The sequence below is a fragment of the Carlito syrichta genome, unplaced genomic scaffold (genome assembly GCF_000164805.1).
Source record: "Carlito syrichta isolate Samal-C Ts95f unplaced genomic scaffold, Tarsius_syrichta-2.0.1 Scaffold315497, whole genome shotgun sequence".
NCBI classification, from domain to species: domain Eukaryota; kingdom Metazoa; phylum Chordata; class Mammalia; order Primates; family Tarsiidae; genus Carlito; species Carlito syrichta.
The window spans coordinates 919,859-943,611 of record NW_007259593.1 but is presented as its reverse complement, the minus strand read 5'-3'; the positions used below and the strand labels follow the sequence as shown (position 1 = coordinate 943,611).

Below are 23,753 nucleotides of genomic sequence, written 5' to 3'. Positions count from 1 at the left end.
TAAATAAGATCCAGTGTCTCATAAGACTGAAAATATCCAGGTTTCAGCTGAAAATTACTTATTCCAAGAACCAAGAGAACTCAGTTTAGTTAAGAAAAGACAACAGAGTCCAACACTAAGATGACAGAGCTGTTAGAATTGTCTGGCAAGGATTTTGAAGCAGCCATCATAAAAATACTTCAATAAGCAATTGCTGTACACTTGAAACAAATGGAACAATACAAAGTCTCAGCAAAGAAATAGAAGACATAAAGAAGACCCTAAAGGAAATTTTAGAACTGAAAAATACAGTAACAAATTTAAAACTCAGTAGATGAGCTAGCTCAATAGCAGAATGGAGAGAACAGAGGAAGGAATCAGTGAAGTTGAAGATAAAGCAAAAAATATCACCCAGTTTGAACAACAGGGAGAAAATAGACTTAAACAAACAAACAAACAATGAAGAGCTCGAGGACATGGGAGACTATGACACAAGATCTAAAGTTGATGTCTTAGTATCTCAGAACAAAGGGAAAGAGAGGCTGAGTCTGAGAAGTCATTCAAAGAAACAATGGCTAAAATTTTTCATGTTTGGAAAAGAAAAAGCTTACAGATTCAAGAATTGGAGCAAATCCCAAATAGGATAAACACAAAGAAATCATGCTAACACATGTCATAGTCATACTTCTGAAAACTGAAGACAGATAAAAAAATCTTGAAATCAAGGAGAGAGAAACACACCTTACCTATATGGGGAAAACCCTTGTAATGACAGTAGATTTCTTGTCAGAAACCTTGGAGACCAGAAGGAAAGGGCACAATTTTCAAGTGCTAAAAGAAAAGAGCTCTGAGATTCCATATCCAGAGAAAATGTCCTTCAGATATGAAGGAATATCAAGACACTCTCAGATGAAGGAAACTAAGAGAAGAAATCTTGGAGCATTAGGAAGAAGGAACAAGAGAAAAAACAAAACTGTGGCTAAACTTGCTTAAAATAAAAAAAAACCGAATAAAACTTATTATAAAACTTTTGCTTTGTGAAAGAGCCTTGGTAAGAGGGTAAAAAGACAAGCTACAGATTGGGAGAAAATACTTGCAAACTACATAAATGACATAGGATTCATATCTATAAAGAACTCTCACAACTCAACAGAAAAAAATTCAGCTAGAAAATTGTCAGAAGACAATGAGAGACATTTATTAAAGAGGATATATATATGGGTAGCAAATAACCACATGAAAAGACGTCTATTCAACATTGTTAGCCTCTAAGGTAATTAAGTAAGGTAACAATAAGATATTACTTTACACCTATTATTAGAAAAGCTATTATAAAAAATAGTGACAACACTCAGTGCCGGTAAGGATATTGAGAAACTAGGTCTCTCAGACATTGTTGGTGGAAATGTAAAATGATAGAACCACTCTAGAAAATAGTTTGTCAGTTTCTTAAAAACTAAACATACATTTATCGTGTATATTAGCATTCTCTAGAGAAACAGAACCAATAGGTTGTGTTGCAAGGGAGGGACTTATTTTAAGGAATTGAGTCACACAGTTATGGATGTTGACAAGTCCAAAATCTGCAGGATGGGCCAACAAGTTGGAGACCCATGGAAGAATGGATGTTATTGTTCAATCATGAAGGCTGTCTGCTGGCAGAATTCCTTCTTCTGTTGGGGAGGTTAGTCTTTGCTCTACTAAAATCTTCAACTGATAGATGAGGCCCACATTATGGACAAGTCTGCTTTATTGGAAGTCTGCCGATTTAAGTGATATCTCATCCACAGAACATAATATAAGAAACATAAGAATAGAAACAGAAACATAATAATGTTTGACCAAATAGCTGGGCATTGTGGCCCAGCCAAAGTGACACATAAAATTAACCATCGCAGCCGAGCTCGGTGGCTCAGCCTGTAATCCCGTGCTTTGGGAGGCTGAGGTGTGTGGATTGCCTGAGCCCGCGGGTTCGAGACCCGCCTGGGCAACTTGGCGAGACCTCATCTCTACAATAAATAAAAAGATCAGCCGGGCGTAGTTGCGCATGCCTGTAATTCCGGCTACTCGGAAGACTGAGGCGGAAGGATCACCGGAGCCCAGCAGGTCGAGGCTGCGGTGGCCGGGAGCGGCCACTGCACTCCAGTCTGGGCGACAGAGTGAGAGTCCAACTCAAAAAAAAAAAATTAACCATCACATTATATAACCTAGCAGTTGCACTCCTGAACATTTATTCCAGGGAAATGAAAACTTATTTATGTATGGCAGCTTTATTTGTCATCACCAAAAACGAAAAAAACTAAAATGTCGTTCAAACTGTGGTACATTCATACCACAGAATACTGCTCAGCAAAAAAAGGAATGAACTATTGATACATGCAGTAGCTTGAATGGATCTCAAGGGGATTATGTTGAGTGAAAAAAATCAGTTTCAAAAGGCCATATACTATATGATTTGATTTATATAGTATTCTCAAAATGGTAACATCATAGAAATGGAAAACAGGTTAGTGGCAGCCAGGGGTCTAAATAGGTAGCCTGGGGGAGAGCCTTTGGTGGTGGAGTAATTCTGCATCTCTATTGAGGTGGTGGTTACATGAATCTGTACATGTGAACTCTACACATGCTTTATGGAAGTGTCAGTTCCCTGGCTTTAGTATTACACCAAATTGGTAATTGTGTCAGATGTAACCAATGGCAGAAACTGGGTGAAGAGTATACCAGACCTCCCTGTACTGTCTTTGCAATTTCCTTTATATTCATAATTATTTCAAAGTTAAAAAAAATTTAAAGATGTTGGGTATATCTTTTATTTAACTTTATTTTCTTTTGGACAAAATAACTTCCAAAAGGAGTTTGTGTATACTGTGGACATTTAGGGAAATAGTACATAAGCAAGATAGCCTGAAGGAGAAACCGAGTTATTTAATGTCTGGGTTGAATATTGAATTTGCAAATACAGTCAACCCCCTGTATCTGTGGGTTCTACATCCATGGATTCAACCAACCTTTGATCAAAAATATTTGAAAGAAAGGCAATAGAAAATAACAATACTGACCAAGCACAGTGGCTCATGCTTGTAATCCCAGCACTTTGGGAGGCTGAGGTGAGAGAATTGCTTGAGTCCAGGAGTTTGAGACCAGCCTAGGCAATATAGCAAGACCTCATCTCTAAAAAAACGAGAAAAATAAGCCAGGTGAGGTGGCACATGCCTGTATTCCCAGCTACTCAGGAGGCTGAGCCAGAATGATTGCTTGAACCCAGGAAGTCAAGGCTGTGGTGAGCTATTTTCATGCCACTGCACTCCAGCCTGGGCAACAGAGTGAGATCCTCACTCCAAAAAGGAAGAAAAAAGGAAATAAAATAACAATGCAATAAAAAATACAAGTTAGAAACAATACAATATAACTATTTAATAGCATATTGTATTAGGTATTTTAAGTAATTAGGTATGATTGGAAATATACAAGAGGATATCCATAGACTGTATGCAAATACTATATTTTATGTAAGCGACTTGAGCATCTTTGGATTGAATTTTGTTATCTTTGGAGATTCCTGGAACCAATCCCCTGTGGATACTGAGGGATGACTGTGCATAGTCTGCCCTCTTTTAAATGCTCGCTTGCAATAGTATCTCCAAACTGAAATTACTACAAGTAAAGATTCTTATGTTAGGATTTTTTTTTTTTTTTTTTGAGTCAGGGTCTCACTCTGTCATCCAGACTGAAGTCCAGTGACACTATCACAGTTCACTGCAGCCTCCAACTCCTGGACTCAAGTGATCTTCCTGTATCAGCCTCCCAAGTATCTGGGACTATAGGCGTGTGCCACCACACCCAGCTAATTTTTTAAATTTTTTGTAGAGACTAAGCCTTGCTGTGTTGCCCAGGTTGGTCTCAAACTCTTAGGCTCAAGTGATCCTCTTTCTTCTGCTTTCCAAAGCGCTGGGATAACAGGCATGTGCCACTGCACCCAGCAGGATTTATTTTCTGTTCTCCCTCTCTCTCTTTTTTTAGAGTCAGGCTCTCACACTATCGCCCAGGCTGGAGTGCAGTGGGGCACAGTCACATCTCACTGCAGCCTCGACCACCTGGTCTCAGGCAATCCTCCCACCTCAGCCTCCTGATGATTAGCTATGACTACAGGCATATACCACCATACCTGACTATTTTTTGTAGAGATAAAGTCTCTCATTATGTTACCCAGGCTGAGGACTTCTTTTTTAATTTGTGAAAATGTTCACCTGATTGTCTTTGAATTATTTAATTATTAGATATCTTAGTAAGTATAATCTTCATGTGATCTTTTCAGTTTGTCATATTTAAATTATTATGAATTTTAAAGTTTGGATTACTGCTTGAACCATTTTATTATCATGCTTCCTGATGAACAGTATTATGACTTTTATTTTTACCAGTATTCTTCAGCACCCAAATATTCTTCAGTGTGTTGGACAATGTGTAGAAGCAATTCCCTATCTTCTGGTGTTTGAGTTCTGTGACTTGGTAAGTTGTTAGTAGAAATTTAAGTTTAAGTGTTCAAAAGGTTATACCTAAGTGTTTCTGGAAGATAGAAATGCTAGATGAACTGCGTTCATGTATATCCCCCATTTTGAAGAACTTATGGATGTAATGATTCATTACCTTTGATAATAGTGTTAATGGACACTTACACAGTGGTACCTTTGCTAAGCTATTTACTTGTATTACCACATTTAATCATAACAGGCCCTTGAGTTAGTTACTAACATTTGTTCATACTTTACATATGATTAAAATAAGACTCAAGGAAATTTAGAAAACATTGTGTATCAAGTGTGTGGCAGGGCCAGAGCTTGCATAAGTGTGCCCTTCATGAGAGCTTGAGGTCTTAACTTCAGCAAGGCATTTTGAAACACTTTTCCCCCATTGAGAAAGCCCAAGAATCTCTATACCTATAGAGCACTTATAATCTGTCAGCTTTTGAAAATAGTGAGTGTATTCAACATTTATGTTTTTAAAAAATTAGATGATTTATTTTCTTAACCTATAATTAATAGCCTTATTTCTTAGCATGATAATATTACTTATCAAGATTTATAGTTGGAAAGATTGTTCTTTGTGCAGTTTTATGAATGATCTCAATATGAATATTTCCTATAAACAGCTTTTCCCCTGTGCAGAGTATTTCATCTTTTTTTAAAGCTAATTTTTAGCATGCAATTGTTATTTTCTAAAAATAATGATATGATATTAAATGAATTATCTAGGTTTTAATTTATTTATTTGTATCATTTCAGTTTTCAGAACATTAATACTTCCTTGCCTATGCACAGAAAAATGGGAGTACCCCCAAATAAATTCCCAGTTAATTCAGATAACATTTTCATCTGTTAAAATAGAAAGAGAGCAGTAAACATTGTGAATTTTTGTTTTAATTCCTAAATGTGATTTGAATACTTCTTTCATCGGCAGAGGTGGTTGATTAATAAACTTGATATATTAACTTTCATTTGATTGTGTCATAGTAATCCCTAAATCTGTGGCTTGTAGCAATAAAGTAGTTTTTGCTCATCTTAGATGTTGGCTTAGGGTCAATTGTAACTGTTCCAACTGTAACTGTTCCAGACTCGACTCTAGGATCAGTGTTTTTTGTATCTGTAGATGTTGAACAAAAAAAGTATATTCTGATGTTGTTCTATCCAGTGTTCTTTATGGGGCTTTTGGGTCAAGTTTATGAAGTCATTTAAATCTCCTATATCTTTCTGAATTTGCGGAGTGTAGTGGAGGGGGTTTGGATCTGTTTTCTACCAGTTATTGGGAGGCATATTAAAAATATGCTCCAGTTATGGATTTTCTTATAATTCAGGTTGTTTTTGCTCTATGCATTTTGACACCCTGTTGTGTAAGGCATACACATTTAAGATTGTTATAACATTCTGTAATTTGAATCTTTCATTGTTATGAAGGAACTCTAAGGTTAAAAGTGTTACTAAAGATAAAGTCTGTTTTTACTGATACTAATATAGTTACATCAGCTTTCTTTTGCTTAGAATTTTCCTTGTTTATCTCTGTCAATTCTTTTCTGGTTTATATCTCTTGTAAATAGCTTATTGTTAAAATTTTTATTAATCTGGCAATCTTAGTCCCTCAAAATGGAGCATGTAGTCCATTTATACTTATTGCAATTAATAAGATACCTGCAACTTTATCTACCTATTTGGTATTATTTTACATACCCATTACAAGTTTTTTTTCTATCCTTCTTTGGGATTTTTTTTTGGTTTGGTTTGGTTTTCCCCATTTATAAATTTGGGCTTTAGATATTGTTTCTTAATTTTGTGTATGGTTACACTAGAAATTCCATTTAATTTAAAGTATAAAATTAATCAGTAATTTACTCCTGTCCTTAAGAAATTGGGACTTCATAGAGCTCTCTCTCCGTGTAAGGAAAACTGGAATTACACTTATGTTTTTGGACCATCTCCATATTCTTTGCTATTGCGGAAGGTACTTATTTATTGAACACTGAACTGTGTTAAGGTAGTTTGCTGACGAAATATTGTCATTGTCCTCCAGCTCTCCTAGTTAGAGGGACAGACATAAGTTCTCACTAGTGTTTCTGATAATTTTATTGCCTGTCATATTTTGTTTTATCTCAGTATGGTCAGAATTATAATATTTGTGTGTGGTCCTAGGTTATTATGATATAAAAATAGCTTCCTTTCAGTTTGCCTAACTCACTAGGTGATTCTGGTGCTGACATAGCATTGAAAAAAAAAAGATGAATCACGAAGATGTGCTCTTATGTGATAAGGAAAATCTGCTTGTCAGAAGTCCACTTTTCTGAGATGTTTAATGGTGCCTTTTTTTGGTCCCTCAGATCCTTGTATTGATTATAAATAACAGTTGAAGCATGTTTTATGTGAGTAACACAACGGAAATAGAGCAGGAATCATCTGCTTGACGTACCTCCTGTCTCCAGGCAAAATGAAGGTGGCTTATAAAACTATCCCATGTATTTCAGCATTTTCCAATTCTTCTGTACCCTTCTGCAACCATTCCTGAAAGTTGTATTAGACAATACTATTGGGTTTTCTTTAGAGTGATAAAAGACTCTGGATGCTCAGCGTAATGTTTTCTCTTGAATGGGTTCAGGAGATGAGTTTTTAGTGTGTTATTTTATTTTATTTTTACCAAGACTGTCCTTCTTGGGAATAGTAATTTATCCTCTTTTGTAAAGAAACACTAAAATATTGCAAAATACACAACTAACTCCTTTATATTACCATAAATGACCTAGTATTGACAAAACTCTAGAGTATCGTTTGTATCTGTCATTGTACAGACATCATCTTTATGAAAATATAATGTGTTCTTTAACTCAGCATTCTTTATTTGCATCTTTAATAACCTTTTTATTTTGAAATAATTTTAAATTTACAGAAAAGGTACAGAGGTAGTACAATTGTAATCTGAGCCTTTCTTCAGATTTTACTAGTTTTTCTAATGTCCCTTTTCTGTTTTGGGATTCAATTCAGGTCTCGTGTCTCCTTAGGCTCCTCTGGACTGTGATAGTTTCTCAGACTCTCCTTGATTTTTAGTCTTGACAGTTTTTAGAAGTCCTGGTTATGCCAAGGTATTTCATTTTGTGTGTGTGGCCATTGTGAGTGGGATTGTGCTTTTTATTTGGTTTTCTGCCTGCTTGTTGTTGGTGTATAGAAATGCAACTGTGTTTTGCACATTGATTTTGTACCCCGAGACTTTGTCAAAGTCATGTATCAGTGCAAAGAGGTTTTTGACAGACTCCCCTAGGTTTTCAAGGTGTGGGATCATGTCACCTACAAAGAGGGATAGCTTAAATTTTTTTTTTTTAATATACAAAGAATAGTAATTTATTTTCCACAGTTCTGAAGGTTGAAAAGTTCAAGATCAAGGTGCCAGCTTCTGGTGTCTGGTGAAGGTCTTCCTGCCAAAGGGGGAAAACACAAAGAAACAAACTCCCTTCACCAAGCTCTTTTATATATAACAGCATTTACCCATTCATAAGAGCGGTGCCCTTATGCCTAAATGCCTCCCAAAATACCCGACTCCCAACACTGTTGCATTGGGGATTAAGTTTCTTTTTTTGTTTTTGTTTTTTTATTTTAAAGATGTGGGGTGGGGTACAATTCAGGATTAGGTATACAAGTAGACATAGTACAGGTAAAGTTTGGGCCTCCCTTTGGTCTCTACTTTGCCTGGTTTAAGATCAGGTATCCTTAACGATGTTGTGTTCCCCCACCTCCCCCACCCCCCCTGGCAGTATCCCACTACTGCCAACCCCTTTCTTACAGTATTATGGTAAATGTTCAGGGTCCACTTATGAATGAGAACATGTGCTATTCAGTTCTTTGTTTCTGTGATAGATCACTGAGTATTATAGACTCTAAGTCCATCCAAGTTGCTGCGAAGTTCATAATTTTGTCCTTCTTTATGGCTGTGTAATATTCCATCTTGTGTACATACTACATTTTAAAAATCCACAGCACGGTTGGTTCCATGTTTTTGCTATTGTAAATAATGCTGCAATAAACGTGTGTGCAGGTTTCTTTTTCATAGAGTGATTTGAATTCCTCCAGGTATACTCCCAGTAGGGAGATCGTGGGGTTGTATGGAAGGTTATTTTTAGATCTTTTAGTAATCGCCACACTGTTTTCAACAGAGACTGTACTAGTTTACACTCCCACTGACAGTGTAGGAGCGTTCCTTTTCTCTGCATTCTCTCTAGCGTCTGTTGTTTTTTGAGTTATTGATGATGGCCATCCTGACTGGAGTTAGGTGGTATCTCAGTGTGGTTTTAATTTGCATTTCTTTGATAACTAGTGAGGCTGAGCATTTTTTCATCTATTAGCTGCTTGTGTGTCTTCTTTTGAGAAGTGTCTGTTCATATCTTTTGCCCACTTTGTAATGAAGCTGTTTGTTTTGTTAATGGAGCTGTTTTTTGTTTTTGTTTTTGTTTTCCTTTTGGCACGTTTGTAACTCAGCATTCTTATAAAAAAATTTCTCCAATTTTAAATCTCATTTAGATACATGATATTCAAACACTTAAACTAAGCGTTCAGAGCATATTAACTTACCTAAATTTGATTAGCTTTTGGGATGAAGATTATGCATATAACCCTCTTGAATTAACAGATGTGACTTCTTGAAACGCATATTTTGTGTGACCCTCACAAGTCACTCAGGGATTGTCCCTCAAGGGCTGAACATCTGGAAGAGCCCTGGAACTACCAACAACTTCCCCTGGCTGTGCAAAGCTAATAGCTATTTTGAAAGTGCATCACCCAGTGGTACATTGGTCAACAATAAAATCTTTATAGCAATCATTGTTCCTCAAATAATTAAAAACAGAATTACTGTATGATCTAGCAGTTTCAATTCTGAGGATATACCAAAAGAAATGAAACAGAGTCTCAAGCAGATATTTGCACCGTGTTCACAATATTGAATTGTTCACAATAATAAGTTCTTGTTAGTAGCATTATTCACAATAGCCAAGAGGTGGAAGCAACTTAAGTGTCCATTGATGGGTGAATGGGAAAACAAAATGTGGTATGTCTACACAATGGAATATTATCAAAAGGAAGAAAATTCTGACACATGCTACAGCATGAATGAACCTTGAGGACAGTGTGCTAAGTGAAACAAACTGATTACAGAAAGACAAATACTATGTTATTCCACTTAGATGAGGGACCTAGAGTAGTCACATTCATGGAAAGTAGATTGGTGGGTGCCAAGGGCTAGCTGGGGGAAACGAGGAGTTGTGGAATGGGAAAAATTCTGTTTTGCAAGTTAAACAAGTTCTGGAGGCAAATATACCTAACACCATGGAACTGTACACTTAGCCGTGGCAAATTTTATTTTGTGCATTTTTTATGATAGAAAAAAAGTTGTTGACTACCTCCTACTATTTAAGGTGCTACCTATATTAGGAAGAGACTATTGTGTCCTTTGGAAATCTTTGGTCATTGCTTGATATGGCCAGTCTCCTGTCAAAGTAAAGGGCCTCTACTAGCTCAGGAGTCCCTCCAACTTTCCCAGTAAAGAGAGGTCACATTTGTCTCCTTGGGCAATTTCATGCTTATCACTGCTGGACTCTGGTAAATTTCAAAAGAAGCAGGTTCTCCCCGGCAGTTACTGGCACTGAAGTCCAGCTTCTCTGGGCTCAGACTGTGCGACAGAAGTGGTCAGGCAGCAGAAATCAGTGAGCTGAACAGGGCGTTCACCTGCGTGGACTGAGGAATGTCCATGAGGCACACAAGGCATTGCTTGAATACTGAGCCCAGCCTCCAACCTGGCTGTCCCAGAACCTGCCCAGGAACAGGCTGGTCTGAGCCAGAGTGGCGCGATCCAAGACAGGAACTGCCTTCTGGCCACAGTCCAAAGGATGGAGAGAACAGTGGTCCCGGGCTTGGTAATAAGCAACTGTGGCCACAGTAAAAGGACCAGCTGTCTCTACTTTGCTTAGTAGATCAAGAGCAAGTAAGTGAGCAGTGGCCTTTTTTCAGTCATCACCCTGCAGTAATTGTGTCCAGTGGTAACATCTTCCAAGCCGAAAGGAGAGAATATTTTTGCACTTAAGTAATTCTTGTAAAATGGAATTACCAGCCTATTTTTTTTTTTAAGTGAGAAAGCAGGATTTATTGAGAGGACAGAAAAGCTCCCACAGTGGGAGGGTACTCAAGGTGGTTGCCTACCAGCCTATTTTTAAAAAACATTTAATCTTGGAATTTTAATGAAAGTAAATGAGAATTCAGATTCTGAGTGTGTTTGGTAGCTGGACTACAGCCACCGATTTGTAATGCTGACGTAGTGCTTGTGGTGGCAGTGTTTATGAAATGAGTTGAGAGATTACTGCAGGGTGTTTGTATAACTTGTTGCCATAGCAGGTACACAGTGCTCTCATGTGGATATCAAGGCAATAAGAATGTCTTTTGGTTAAGGATCACTCATTCAACAAAAATGTGTTGAGAAGGTTTGAAGAGCTTTTTAGTGCCATAGAGTGCACAAGGTGAGTAAGTCCTGGGCCTGCCTTGTGTATCTGTAGAGCTGGGCTGGGTTGCCTTCAGGTGTTCTTTCTGCCTCTGACTGGTTTATTGTCTCAGAATATTATCCTGTAAGCCTCTGTTTTGACATATATAAAATGGTGATAATACTGCTTATCCCTTGGGGCAGGCTTACCAATCCCTGGGCTACACAACAGGAGATGAGAAGTGGCGAGCAAGTGAAGTTTCATATGTATTTACAACCTTTCCCCATTGCTTGTGTTACCACCTGAGTTCCCTCTCCTATAAGATCTGTGGTGGCATTAGATTCTCATAGGAGTGTGAACTGTGTTGTGAACTGCTCATGTGAGGGCTCTACTTTGTGCAATCCTTATGAGAATCTTATGTCTGGTGATCAGAGGTGGAGCTGCAGTGGTGATGCTAGTGCTTGGAGATTGGCTGCAAATTCAGATTAACATTTGCAGTGAGGTTTGACTGCACAGAGACTATAATAAATCAATTGCTTACACACTTATATCAAAATAATAATTACATATTACAATGTAATAATAATAGAAATGAACTACACAATAAATGTAATGTGCTTGAATAATTCTGAAACCACCCCCCATCTGTGGAATAATTGTCTTTCACAAAACCAGTCCCTAATACCAAAAAGGCTGGGGACCCCTGCCTTAGGACTATCCTGACCATTAGGAAAGATGATGAATGAATTTACTGAGTATAGAGAAAGTACTCAGAAAATGGTTGTGTTTAGCTATCAAAATTAATTGATTGTAATTATTAAACAAGGGTTTGAGTGGTGTATGTAGAAGTACAGAAATTCAAACTATGATAATTGGGGAAGGCTTTGCAAAGGAAATGACATTGAATGTATGTGTGGAAGAGAGTGTGTAGAAAAAAGATAGCAGAACATCCCCAGCCAGGCCTGGGAGCCAGCAGTGCTTGCACGTGCGGGAACAGAAGATGGTCTGGCATTTGAGGCATGGAGACTTGGAGGCATATTGTGCCCTGATAGGAGAGGCAGATTGGATCTACTGGGAAGGCTCCAATGGAAGGGGACAAGACAGGGAAACAAACCACATTGGAGCCCAGGCTATGAGCTAGGGTGAGAGAGAATGTAGATGAAACTTCTCTGCATCTTATTCTTTCTCACCTGACTCCAGAGCAGGGATGCTAATATTTTGTTTGCAAGGGTGTGTTCTTGAATATAGTGTACTGGTTTCCTTTGCTGTATTCAGCTGATAATGCAGTGAGTCAGTTTCTGCAAGCAGATAATCGTGACCAGTTGAGAATGGGAAGGGAGTCTTACTTGGTATTCTTTGGCGTGCAGCACATTACTCTGTGGGACTTGCATTCTTCAGTGTCTCATGACTTGGGAGGGCAAAATCAAAGAAAGCTTAAAGTCATGAACTCTCAGACCTGAGAGGAGCCTTGGCCACTGGCCACAATGAGGAGTAAGGAAAGGAAAGGTCTGACCCCTCTGAGGTAGGCCATGTGCTGGGCGTTTGACCTTTTTTCCTCATTTGATGAGTCTCCTTGACAGCGTTGTGAGACAGTTGGCAGGAATTTCATTTTATAGATGAGAAAACTGAGGCTGACAGAGATAAAGGGATTTGTTGAAGGGTTAAACCCAGGTCTGTGTATCTTCAGGACCACGCTTTCTATTCTTTCATCCAGTTGGCTAATTGCCTTGCATGCGGGCATATAATTGCTAATGCCAAAGTAGGTGTTTCTGTAGGTGGCTTGATTTTATTCTGTGTATTTTTAATCCAGGTGGTTTAATGCTTCCACTAGCAAGAAGCCTCTGTTTTAGAACTGGCCTTTTGTACAGAAGTGCCTAATTAATGGACATCTCTTATGAATAAATATAGTCATTAAGTAAGCCCCATGCACCAAGGACTTTTCGGGTACTGGGCACACAAAGATGAATGGCGTGTCCCTGCCCCGAAGGAGCTCATACAGAAAAGAGGGGGCATAGAATCACAGTGGAACAGAGACATAAGAAGGGCTAGGGGAGCAGGTGGACAGTGTCCTGACTCAGATCCAGCAGAAGGGAGCACCTGTGCTAGACAACAATCACTACATGGGCGAGCCTGACTGTGAGGTGTGGAACGACTGGGTGGGGAGTGTATACCCAGTCCCTTGACTGGCCCTGTTCTGGTGTACTGCTAGTGGCCTTGTCCCTCCCCACATCTGGCTTTGACCTGAGCACTACTGTCTTGCCTCTTTGTTCACAGGCTGTCCCAACTGCTCATGGCTTTTCCTGCCCTTCTTGGTGCCTGTTCCTCCTCCCCGGGTTTGCTCCACAGGCACTGCTCCCCTGTGTGCTGTGGCCACCCTGCTCCTAGGTGGTGTCTTCTCTTCCTGTCACTGTAGTGATAGGTCATCATAGCTTATGATACAAAGGTGCAAACCTGTAGTTGGAGTGCAGGAGGGACACTTGGTAGCAGCATTGATCTCAGTGGAAGCTTCTCTGGTGCCCTTGGGTTGCTGGGTGGGCTGACTGGGAGCCTCACTGTCATCTGTAACTAGATTGTCCAGCATGGCAGTCCCTGGCCACACATGACTGAAGTGCTAGAAATGCAGCTAGAGTACATGGTGATGCTGTGAAGTGTAAAATGCATATGAGACCTTGAAGACTTAGTACAAAAAAGATAGTAAAATATTTCAATTTTTAAATGTTCATTACATGTTGGAATGATCCTTTTTTGGATATATTAGGTTAAATACATTATTAAAGTTATGTTTACTTGTTTGTCTTTATGATTTTGATAATGCTACTAGAAAATTTCTAATTGCATATCTGGCTTGCATTACGTTTCTGTTGGACAGTGCTGTCTATAATGTATCTCTGTAGAACACTTTACTGAGATGCATGTGATTATACAGTCATGCTCCACATAATGACATTTCTGTGTTTGACAGACTGCATATAGAACAGTGGTCCCAAAACGATAATGGAATAAAAAATTTGTATCACTTAGCAATGTTATAGTCTAGTGCATTACTCAGGTGGTTTTTGGTGATGCTGATATAAATAGTTGTATAAAAGTCTAGAGCACATAAAATTACACGCAGTATTAATACATAATACTTGATAAAGATCATGGATGTTACTGGCTTACATATTTACCCTACTATACTATATATCATTATTTTAGAGTCTAGTCAGTCCTTCTACTTATTTTTTTTTGAAAAAAGCTAACTGTAAAACAGCCTCAGGAAGGTCCTTCAGGAGGTATTCCAGAAAGAGGCATCGTTGACATAGGAGATGACAGCTCCATGTGTCTTATTATCCCTGAAGATCTTCCAGTGGGACAAGATATGGTCGTAGAAGACAGTGTTACCGATTATCTTGACCCTGTGTAAGCCTAGGCTAATGTGTGTCTTTATTTTTAACAAAAAACTTTAAAAGTTAAAAAAATTTTAAATAGAAAACACTTATAAAATAAGGATATTAAGAAAGGAAATATTTTTATACAACCGTATAGTGTGTTTGTGTTTTATGCTAAGTGGTACTATAAAAGACTAAGAAAGTTTACATGTTTAAAAAGTGTATAAAGTAAAAACATTATAGTAAGCTAAGGTTAACTTATTGAGGAAAGACAAATAGTTTTAAATAAATGTAGTGTAGCCCAAGTGTACAGTGTTTATAAAGTCTGTAGTAGTTAGTGCACAGTACTGTTCTAGATGTTCATGTTCACTCACCATCACCCACTGACTCCCCCAGAGCAACTTGCAGTCCTATAAGCACCATTCATGGGTAAGTGCTCTATGCAGGTGTACCATTTAAAACATTTTATACCATATTTTTACTATCCTTTTACTTTAAGTGCTGGAGCCCTGGAGTTTTGTCCTTGTTCTCAGTACTGTGGATGCTCACAAATATGGTTAGATATACAAATGCGTATCATCGTGTTACAGTTGTCTACAGCATTCAGTACAACAGCATACTGTGTAGGTTTATAGCCTGGGAGCAATAGGCTGTACCATGTAGTCTGAGTGTGTAGTAGGCTGTGCTGCCTAGATTTGTGTAAGTACATTCTGTGCTGTTCCCACAATGAAAAAATCACCTAATGACACATTTCTCAGAAGGTATGCCTGTGGTTAAGCAGTGCATGACTATACTTTAAGTAAATTTTAGAACAAGTCAGACTCCCTGTTCTTGAAGTAAATCTATTGAGTTTACTGTACAAAGATAAACTTTCAAACAAAATCAGTTAGGTTTTCTTACTTAAAAAATAAAATATTATTTTTCCAAGGTAACTGTGTTTGACTAACTTTCAGATACAAAGTAATGAAATAATAAACCTAAAACCCAATAAAAATTTCAAATTACAGATTTACTCCTGAGTTTATTATTATTAAATTGTTAAATTGATATGATAGGATGAGACTCCTTTGGGAAAATGGCTATCCCAACTTTAATCTCTTTTAGGACTTTCTACTGTTCCAGGTTTTAGGGACACAGTAGAGAACTAGGCAAAGTGTCAGCCATGTCTAGCTTACTTTCTAGTGGGAGAGACCGGCAAATAAAATGGCAGGTGGGAACCAATGCTATCATGATTCGATTTATGTTTTAAAAGACTGGCTTTGACTGCTCAGGTGGAATCTGGGAGGCCATTTGGGAGCCAGTGGAAGCGTGCCCACGAGGTGGTGCGCTGGTGCCCAGGACTAGCACAGCAGCAGTGGAGTGGTGGCGGGGAGTTTGAAAATTGATCTAGAACTTGGTGATGGGTTGGGTATGGGAGTCTAGAGACAGAGAACTCACGAATGACATCATTTTTCGTCTGGCACAGTGATGCCATTTACTGAGATGGGACAGAGAGGCAGAGTGTTATACATACAAGGTAGGAGATGAGAGGTCTGGGCCAGAGAGGTGTATGTGAAGTGTGGTTTTTAAAGCCATGGGGTGGATAAGTCACCTTGGCAGTGAGCATCACAGTACTGAGGACAAGGACAAAGCTCCCGGGCAGCAACACTGAAAGATCAGTGAGAGGAGGGAGATCTAATGAAGGGGCCAAGGAAGAAGTGGCCAGTGAGACAGGAAGAAGTGCAGGAGGTTGTAGTGCCCCAAAGCCTGGTGAAGATGGAGTTGTTTAAAGAAAGAAGGAATGGGCCCATTTCTTTGTCAGGCTGGTGAGAGGAGGCCGCTGCGTTTGGTGTGAGGCAGGCATGTCATTCATTGGTAGCCCTGGTGGGGGCAGTGCAGTCAAGCAGTGAGTGAAAGCAGTCCTGCCGGATTCCTAGTACTGGGAGGCTGGGAGGTGGAGCCAGGACCTGCCAGGCTCCTGTGGAGTTTGTCCATGAAGAGAAAAGAGAGAGGTGGATGGGTGGGAGGAGTGTTGGATTTGCCTGGGAGTAGAACAGGGAGAAGAGATGGGCTCTTGAGACTGAGCTTAGAGGGTGCAAGCGGAGAGAGAGAGACTGTGGTGACCCAAGAGGAGATGGTGTGCAAGCGCTATGGTCCCAGGTGGGCAGGAGCTGACTGGTGATGAGAAAAATAGACCAGGCCCAGAACTTCTGGGAGGGGAGAAACAACTTGGGCTGGACGGAGGCATGGCAGCTTCAGCTGGACCTGTCTCCTCTCTTTGTCCTCAGCAAGAGGATAGGTATGGTCCTGTCTTTGTTGTTCTTTCAGCCTTTCGTTACAGTTTTTGTTGAAAAATCATGTTCTTCCCCAGAATCATCCTGTTAAACATACAAATGACTATTCGTTTTCCCTTATAAAGCTATTACTTGTTGATTTTTTTTACATTGTATTGAAATTAATTCATTGTTCTCAGTGTCCTGCAAAATAAACTGGATAAAGCCTTCCTGGCCATTTATGCCAGAATGTAGGATGTCGCTTGTGGGTAGCCCACATACAGGTCTTTGAATGATGCATTCCAAGAAGTCCTTGCAAGTGGCCTTTCTGTTAGCAGAGGTCTTGGTGTAGCACTCTGCTGCCATCTAGTGTCGTAAGTTTTTCTTTTGGAGTAGTTTGGGAAGAAGCTGAGAAATTTTAAAAATTTGGATAAAGGAATGTTTATTTTAATTCAGAATACATTGTTGTTTTTGGTGAGTTTTTCCTTTAAATAATGGACCAAAGTAATAATTCATGTCTATTCACTAAGCACCATTAAAATACAAATAAAATAAACCAGATTTCTAAATATAGATTTATCTAGTTAGGATAGAATAAATCAATTTTTAGTACTTGGTTAATATGAAAATCTTCACTGAGTTACGAAGGGGGACCCAAAAAACTCCAGTATTATCTTTTGGAGGGTGGTCCCCTTGTAGTACAGGCTTCCTTCACTCGGTAAGTATTCTAGGAAGCCATCAGCATCAGTGTACCACTTAGTGTTGTTGTGAGATGTTGATAATTTGCGGAAAAATTGTCCCGAGTTGTGGCAAACAGGTGACTGGTTCTTCTACCAACAGTGCGCCTGCTCACACTGCACTAAGTGTTCAGCAGCTCTTGACCAAAACGGCATGACCTCTGTGCCCCCACCCTCCCTGTTCACCTGATCTCACCCTGAGTGACTTTTTCTGTTTCTCTGGATGAAAAAAGTCCTCAGAGGGAAACATATTGCTGATGTGGAAGAGGTGAAACCAAAAAATGGCAAAAGCACTAAAAGGCATCAAAATTGATGTGTTCAAAAACTGTGTTGAGCAGTAGAAAAAGCATCTCAATAGGTGTATTGCATCAAACGGAGAGTACTTTGAAGGTGACCAAAGTTTAAACATGTACGAAGAAATGCACAGTTGTTAATAAATAAATTCTAGTTTTTAGGGGATCCTCCTCTTAAATATTTTATGCTGATTTTTTCTTTTAAACTGTGGCACCTGGAGAGCTCTAAGGACCTTTCTAGAGCATGGAACTAGTCTGGATGAGGCACAGTCTATCACAAAGTCTCATCCATGATCAGACTCCTCAATAATCTTTGGTGTTAATTCCTTATTTCCAAGTGAAAGATTGTGCTGACCTTGTATATTCGTAAGTAAAATCTCCTTTTGTCTATTATATTCTATCTTCTAGGGAAATTTGGGGAGTGGTGTATTGGGGAGAGATGACATTCTAGAAACAGTGAATGGTAAAAAATGTACTTTAGATAACCTTGAAAAATAGCTCTGCTGTTTTGTCTTCATGGCCAGAGTCACTTGTGAAGTGTTCGCTGTTTGCCAGCAGCTACTGTTTGTTTTGAGAATTGGCCAGATACAGTCTAGCATAACCATGCTTTCATGTGAGAGTAACTTTTTTCTTAGATGAATATTATAGCAAAGGGGTTAGACAAAATAATTTGTTACCATTTCATTGATAATGTAATTAGACTTAGGCTGTTTTCATGTTTAGTATCTAATGGACTACCTTATAAAAATCTCATTAGCCTGAAGTCTTAGAGATTTTTGCCTGAATTTTTCTGGGTTCATTTAATTACCATCAAAATCTTGTGTTATTCCCTCCAACTCCCATGCTGGAGAGAGCCTTAGCCTGGACAAAGGGGCATATATTTTTGGAAGGGGGGAAAAAAGATGTCTGTTTCTCCACTGGGTTAGCCTAAAATTCCAGTGGGAACAGAAGGAGATGACGCATGCTGCCTGAGTATGCACTGCCTCCCTGGCAGAGCAGTCCCATTACGCTTGGGAGAACTCTGCACATCGGTGAGATTGACCTCAAGTTCTTTTACATTCATTTTTATAAAATAAATGGGTTTCATCTGTATATTTAATTCACTTGCTAAATAGAATTCAATTGACTGGTTGGTGACCCAAAAAGTAGAAACACAGCTCTAACATTTATTAGCTCCGTGGCCTTGGGCAGATTTCTTAACCTTCCTAAGCCTCAGTGCCATACCTGGTAAACATCTCAAATTATATTTGTGGTAACAAGTGCAAAAACTTGCTTGACATAGGGCTCAAAGCCCAAATGGTGGTTAATATCAACATTATCTTCCTGTAAAGGTCTTTGAAACTGGGAATGGAAACAAATTTAGATTCTTGGAGTGGACCTATAAGTTATGTTAGCATGTATTTAGTTTTAAATGTGAGCAAATGTTTGTAAAGAAATATTATGTTTTAAAGGTGTATTCTGGGAGGAATTTGATAAATTTGCTATCTTCAGTAACAGAAGAAATGTACTCTTTTGTTGGTCCAGGGAAATTTCCTTCCTCAGGAGCTTTTTCTTTACTCAAAATTTTTTTTTAAAACTGAAAGCTGTTGACTTGCTCTCAAAATTATGTTAACTAATTGTAGAAAGTTTTAATTTGGGAATAAACATACCAATAAATATTTAATTGTGTGGTAAGAAGAATATGAAAGATTTCATTTCCTCAAAAGCATACTCCCCAAAACAGATATACTATAACCTCTCCCTGAAACATACAGTCCTAAATTAAAGTCATGAAACAAAGCCAGCATAACCCAGGGAGGTCTTACAGGAGGAACTGGGAACCCAGCATTTGCATGTCCGTGAATTGAATGTCTGTATGTGAGTTTGCTGGTTTCCCTGCTTAGGCTGCTCTCCTTTGAAGAATAGGCTTCTTCTGAGTTTTTCTGGGGTGGCTGCAATGTTCTTTCTCACCATGGTCTCGGTAGCACAGGGCCCTGGGGAAGCTGGCAGAGACCTGAAGCAGTTGTTGCCAGCACTGACTGGACTTCTCCCACTTCCTTTCCACCATTTTTCTTTCCTTCTCTCCCCTCCATTACTCCTCAGAGCTTTGGCAGTAGCCATGGAGCCTTCGTAATGTGTTCACTGCCCAAGTGTCTCCTAGAATTCTTAGAATAGGCAGTGCAAGTGGCACCTTTTTTTTTTTTACTCAGCCTGTCATCTTTTAGTTACCTGGATATTTCTGTTTCTGCACTGCGCTTAAATTGTGCATCATTGCAAAACTGTCTTTTTTTAAAAAACTGTTTTGTTTTACATGTAATTATATAACAAAAATAAGCTAATGTTTAATCTAGTTAGAATGGCTCTAAAAGCATAATAGTGCTCCATACTTTTGAAATATTGAGTTAGTGGTAAAGGAATTTGAGGAGATAATAGGAAAAAAATTGCTGGGTTGGAATTCCTTAGAGTGCAAACCTAAGTAATTTCTAATAAGTAATCGTTGTAGTTCGTGCCAGCTAAGGCACATGTTTAAGCCCTCAGTTTGTTCCTGTGGTTCATTTTGAGACTCACACGGACTGATTTTTACAGGGCGACCTGAAAACGTATCTACGTACGGAGCAGGAGCACATGCGGGGGGACTCGCAGACCATGCTGCTGCAGAGGATGGCATGTGAAATTGCTGCAGGGCTGGCCGCCATGCACAAGCTGCACTTCCTGCACAGGTGGGTCTGTCTTTCAGGGCTGTACTGCACATATCACCAGTGGGGCAGCCCACAGAAGCTGTCTGGTTTGTGAAAGGCTCTACAGAAACCTTAGCAGGCAGACCACAGAGTGAACTCTTGGCTTATACAAGTAGACACTATCTTATTCTTTTCAGTGTCTAATAATGGTTGAATTGGGCTTCATTAAAAACAGCACCAGGGCATAAAATCGTGATACAACCTAAGGTCTGGAAGTTATTTCAGAATTCAAATGTAAAAAGTCACAATGCCTTAAGAGTTGGAAGTAAACAGTCCCAATCCACCTGGTGACTTATTGCCCATTACATCCTTTTCACATCAGCCCCAGGTTTCTTATCCTACCTGCTGGGTTTCATGTTGCGTGCCTGGTCACATTCCTGAGAGAGGAAGAGAGACTCAGATAGGCCAACAGCATCTTTTTGTATAATGTCCTATCACTGGTTTCTGGCCAGTTTTTAAAGGCTTGACTTCAGGTGCCCTCGTCAAAGCAGAGGTGTCATGGGATTAGATCTACAGATGAGAGGCTCACTCCTGCATAGGTGTCAGGGGTGTAGGTAGTCGGGTTGTGTGAGAGCAGTGCGGTGATCCATGTAGAATATTTCTGTCAAAACTTTTCAGGGCCCACCTGAACGACTACAGTTCTTAGGAGCACATTGTATTTTGTTCAGACCATTGATGGTGATATTCATAATTAAAACTATAAAGGGCTTTGAGTCCTATCTCCAATGATAGTTCTGTTCTGTGAACCCAAAAGAGATTTCTGCTTACTTTCCTCTAGGCTTTTGAGCTCTGGTTTATGTCTAAAATATGTTTAAAATTATTGTTTAAGTCTCCAGGGAAACCAAGGAGTATTTCTTTAGTTGACTTTAAATAAATCATTTAACTTTTAATACCCCAAAGACCTAAAATGGAACATCTGTGTGTCTATGTCTATAAAGTATTCTATATTTTTGAAAAGCAGGTTGCAAAGTACTATATTTATAGTATGCCTCAGTTTTTTTAAAGTAAGAAAACACCTGGTCATATTTCTAGAGGTGTGTGCGCATGTGAACAGGCATGGAAAAGTACTGTACCTATCAAACTCTCAACAATACTTCCAGGTGGGGAAGAAGGAAAATTATTAACCTTTTTTTTTTTACACATTTTATCTTGTTTGACTTGGAATAGTGAACAAATCCTTCTGATAAAGTGTTTTTTAAAAAGACCCAAAAGGTTATGGGTTTCTTAAGACCCAGAGGTCTCTTACATGAAAATCCAAAGTATAAAGTTGGAAAATTTTATATTTAGTTTTCTAGTCTTATTTAATAGCATTGTTTGTATTGTTAATCTTTTATAAAATGTAGATGATTATTGCCTAACACTTGATTTAGGAATTTTTTAATTTTGGAGAATTTAAAAAAATATCATACCAGATCAGCAAAATAAAGTTATCAAAGACAGCTGGAAAATGTGTTTAAAGCCCAAGTATATTTCTTCTGGTGTATTTTAAAAATTTGCAAAGAGTAAGTAGTATTTTCCTGTGAGTTTCTCAAATTACAGTTTTACTTAATTTAGAATCTTGTGGACTTTAGAACAAGTAAAGATGATAAGGTAAATCACATAGTTTGGATTTTATTCAAGTTCAGAAACTCAAAGTAAAGAAAATCCTTATGGCCAGGTTTGGTGGCCCAGCCTGTAATCCCAGCACTTTGGGAGCCTGCGGGTTCAAGATCAGCCTGTGCAACTTGGCGAGACTTCGTTGCTACAGTAAATCAAAAATTAGCCAGACGTGGTAGCACGCACCTGTAGTTCCGGCTACTTGGAAGACTGAGGTGGAAGGATTGCCAGAGCCCAGCAGGTGGAGGCTGTGGTGGCCAGGAGTGTGGCATTGCACTCCAGTCTGGGCCACAGAGTGAGACTGCAACTCAACAACCACAACAAAAATCCTTGAAACCATTGACAATTTTCATTTCGGTTTTACAAATAGTCATATTTTATATAAAATTTCCATTTGGGGCAAAGTTTTGTGTTTTAAGCCCTTTTTGTTGTTAACATAGTATACAGTATATTTTTCAGTTAGAATTTAGAGTATTTATTGGTTGACTCAAAGTAGGACTTTCTGTGTTGGTTGACAATATAACAACCCACATGTTCAGCTGAAAGTTATTAGCTCATTTGGAAACTAATCTTTTAGTAAAGCACTCCCAATAAATTGCATTTTTACCTATCATTATCGAAGAGTTTTATCCCAGGATCTCAGGCAGCCTACATCTGTGAGGTAGTGCGCATGATTTTTGTGAAGGCCATGTAAACAGCAGGCGCTGCCAGTTTGTTGCTGTTCCACGCCTCTTGCCTTGCTGGCTGAGAGCCTGGGACTTCTTGTCCCCTGCCTGTGAGTCTTCCTGAGCAATGCGTCAGTGAGATGCCATTAGGTTACTGTGACGAGCTTAGTGCAGAGGGCTTCCCATAGGCGGCGTGTGTCCTCACAGTAGCTCATGGAACTGGAGACCTGCAGGGGGGTGGCCTTGAGGAATACCTGGGTGAAGCTTGTGCCCAAAAGAGCCTCTTCAGGATTTGCCCAGTTTAAGTTAAATTTCCTTTCTGCTGAGAAACACCGAGGTTGCTAGGTTTTCCAGCCCTCAGGATGTCAGGTCATCAGGTGTGAGAGGAGCAAGGTAAATAAACCCTTGCATTAAGTGCCACTTTATATTATTTTTTCATTATAAATTGTATTGCCTGTGTTCACATTGGTAAAACTTAGCAAGTTTGGTCACTGATCAGCTTGTGCTGCAGCTCTAGCATGAGTGTTTCTGTCGATGAATTATTATTAGGCGTTTCTAATTTGTGTGTGTGTAAAAATCTTTACATTATGCAGTTATGTGCTGCATAAAGACATTTTGGTCTGCAAAGGACAGTATGTATGACAGTGGTCTTAATAAGATTATGAGGAAGCTGAAAGATTCCTACTGCCTAGTGACGTTGAGGCCATCATCACACCATAGCACAATGCATTACTCATGTTTGTGGTGGTGCTAGTGAAAACAAGCCCACTGCACTATCAGTTGTATAAAAGTCTGGCCCATATAATTATGTCTAGTACATAATACTTAATAATAAGCAACTGTGTTACTGGTTTATGTGTTTGCTACACTAGTTCTTTATTTTAGAGTGTACTTGTGTGTGTGTACATAAAGTTAATTGTAAAAAAGCCTCAGGCGGGTCCTTCAGGAGGCATTTTAGAAGAAGGCATTGTTGTCATAAGAGATGGCAGCAGCCGGGCTTGGTGGCTCAGCCTGTAATCCCGTGCCTTTGGGAGGCTGAGGTGAGTGGATTGCCTGAGCCCGCGGGTTCGAGACCCGCCTGGGCAACTTGACGAGACCTCATCTCTACAATAAATCAAAAAATTAGCTGGGCGTGGTAGTGCGC

The 23,753-nt window shown here is 39.2% G+C and overlaps 1 protein-coding gene across 3 annotated transcripts in view; it reads left to right on the top strand.

Annotated features, from left to right (window-relative positions):
- Positions 1-23,753, top strand: part of LMTK2 (lemur tyrosine kinase 2) — a 119,366-nt gene that overhangs the window by 57,634 nt on the left and 37,979 nt on the right. For all 3 annotated transcript variants that reach the window (XM_021706381.1, XM_008072902.1, XM_021706382.1), the window contains 2 exons: positions 4,401-4,488; positions 20,197-20,330. In XM_021706381.1, coding sequence (XP_021562056.1) covers positions 4,401-4,488; positions 20,197-20,330 — 222 coding nt within the window. The remainder of the gene's footprint in view (positions 1-4,400; positions 4,489-20,196; positions 20,331-23,753) is intronic.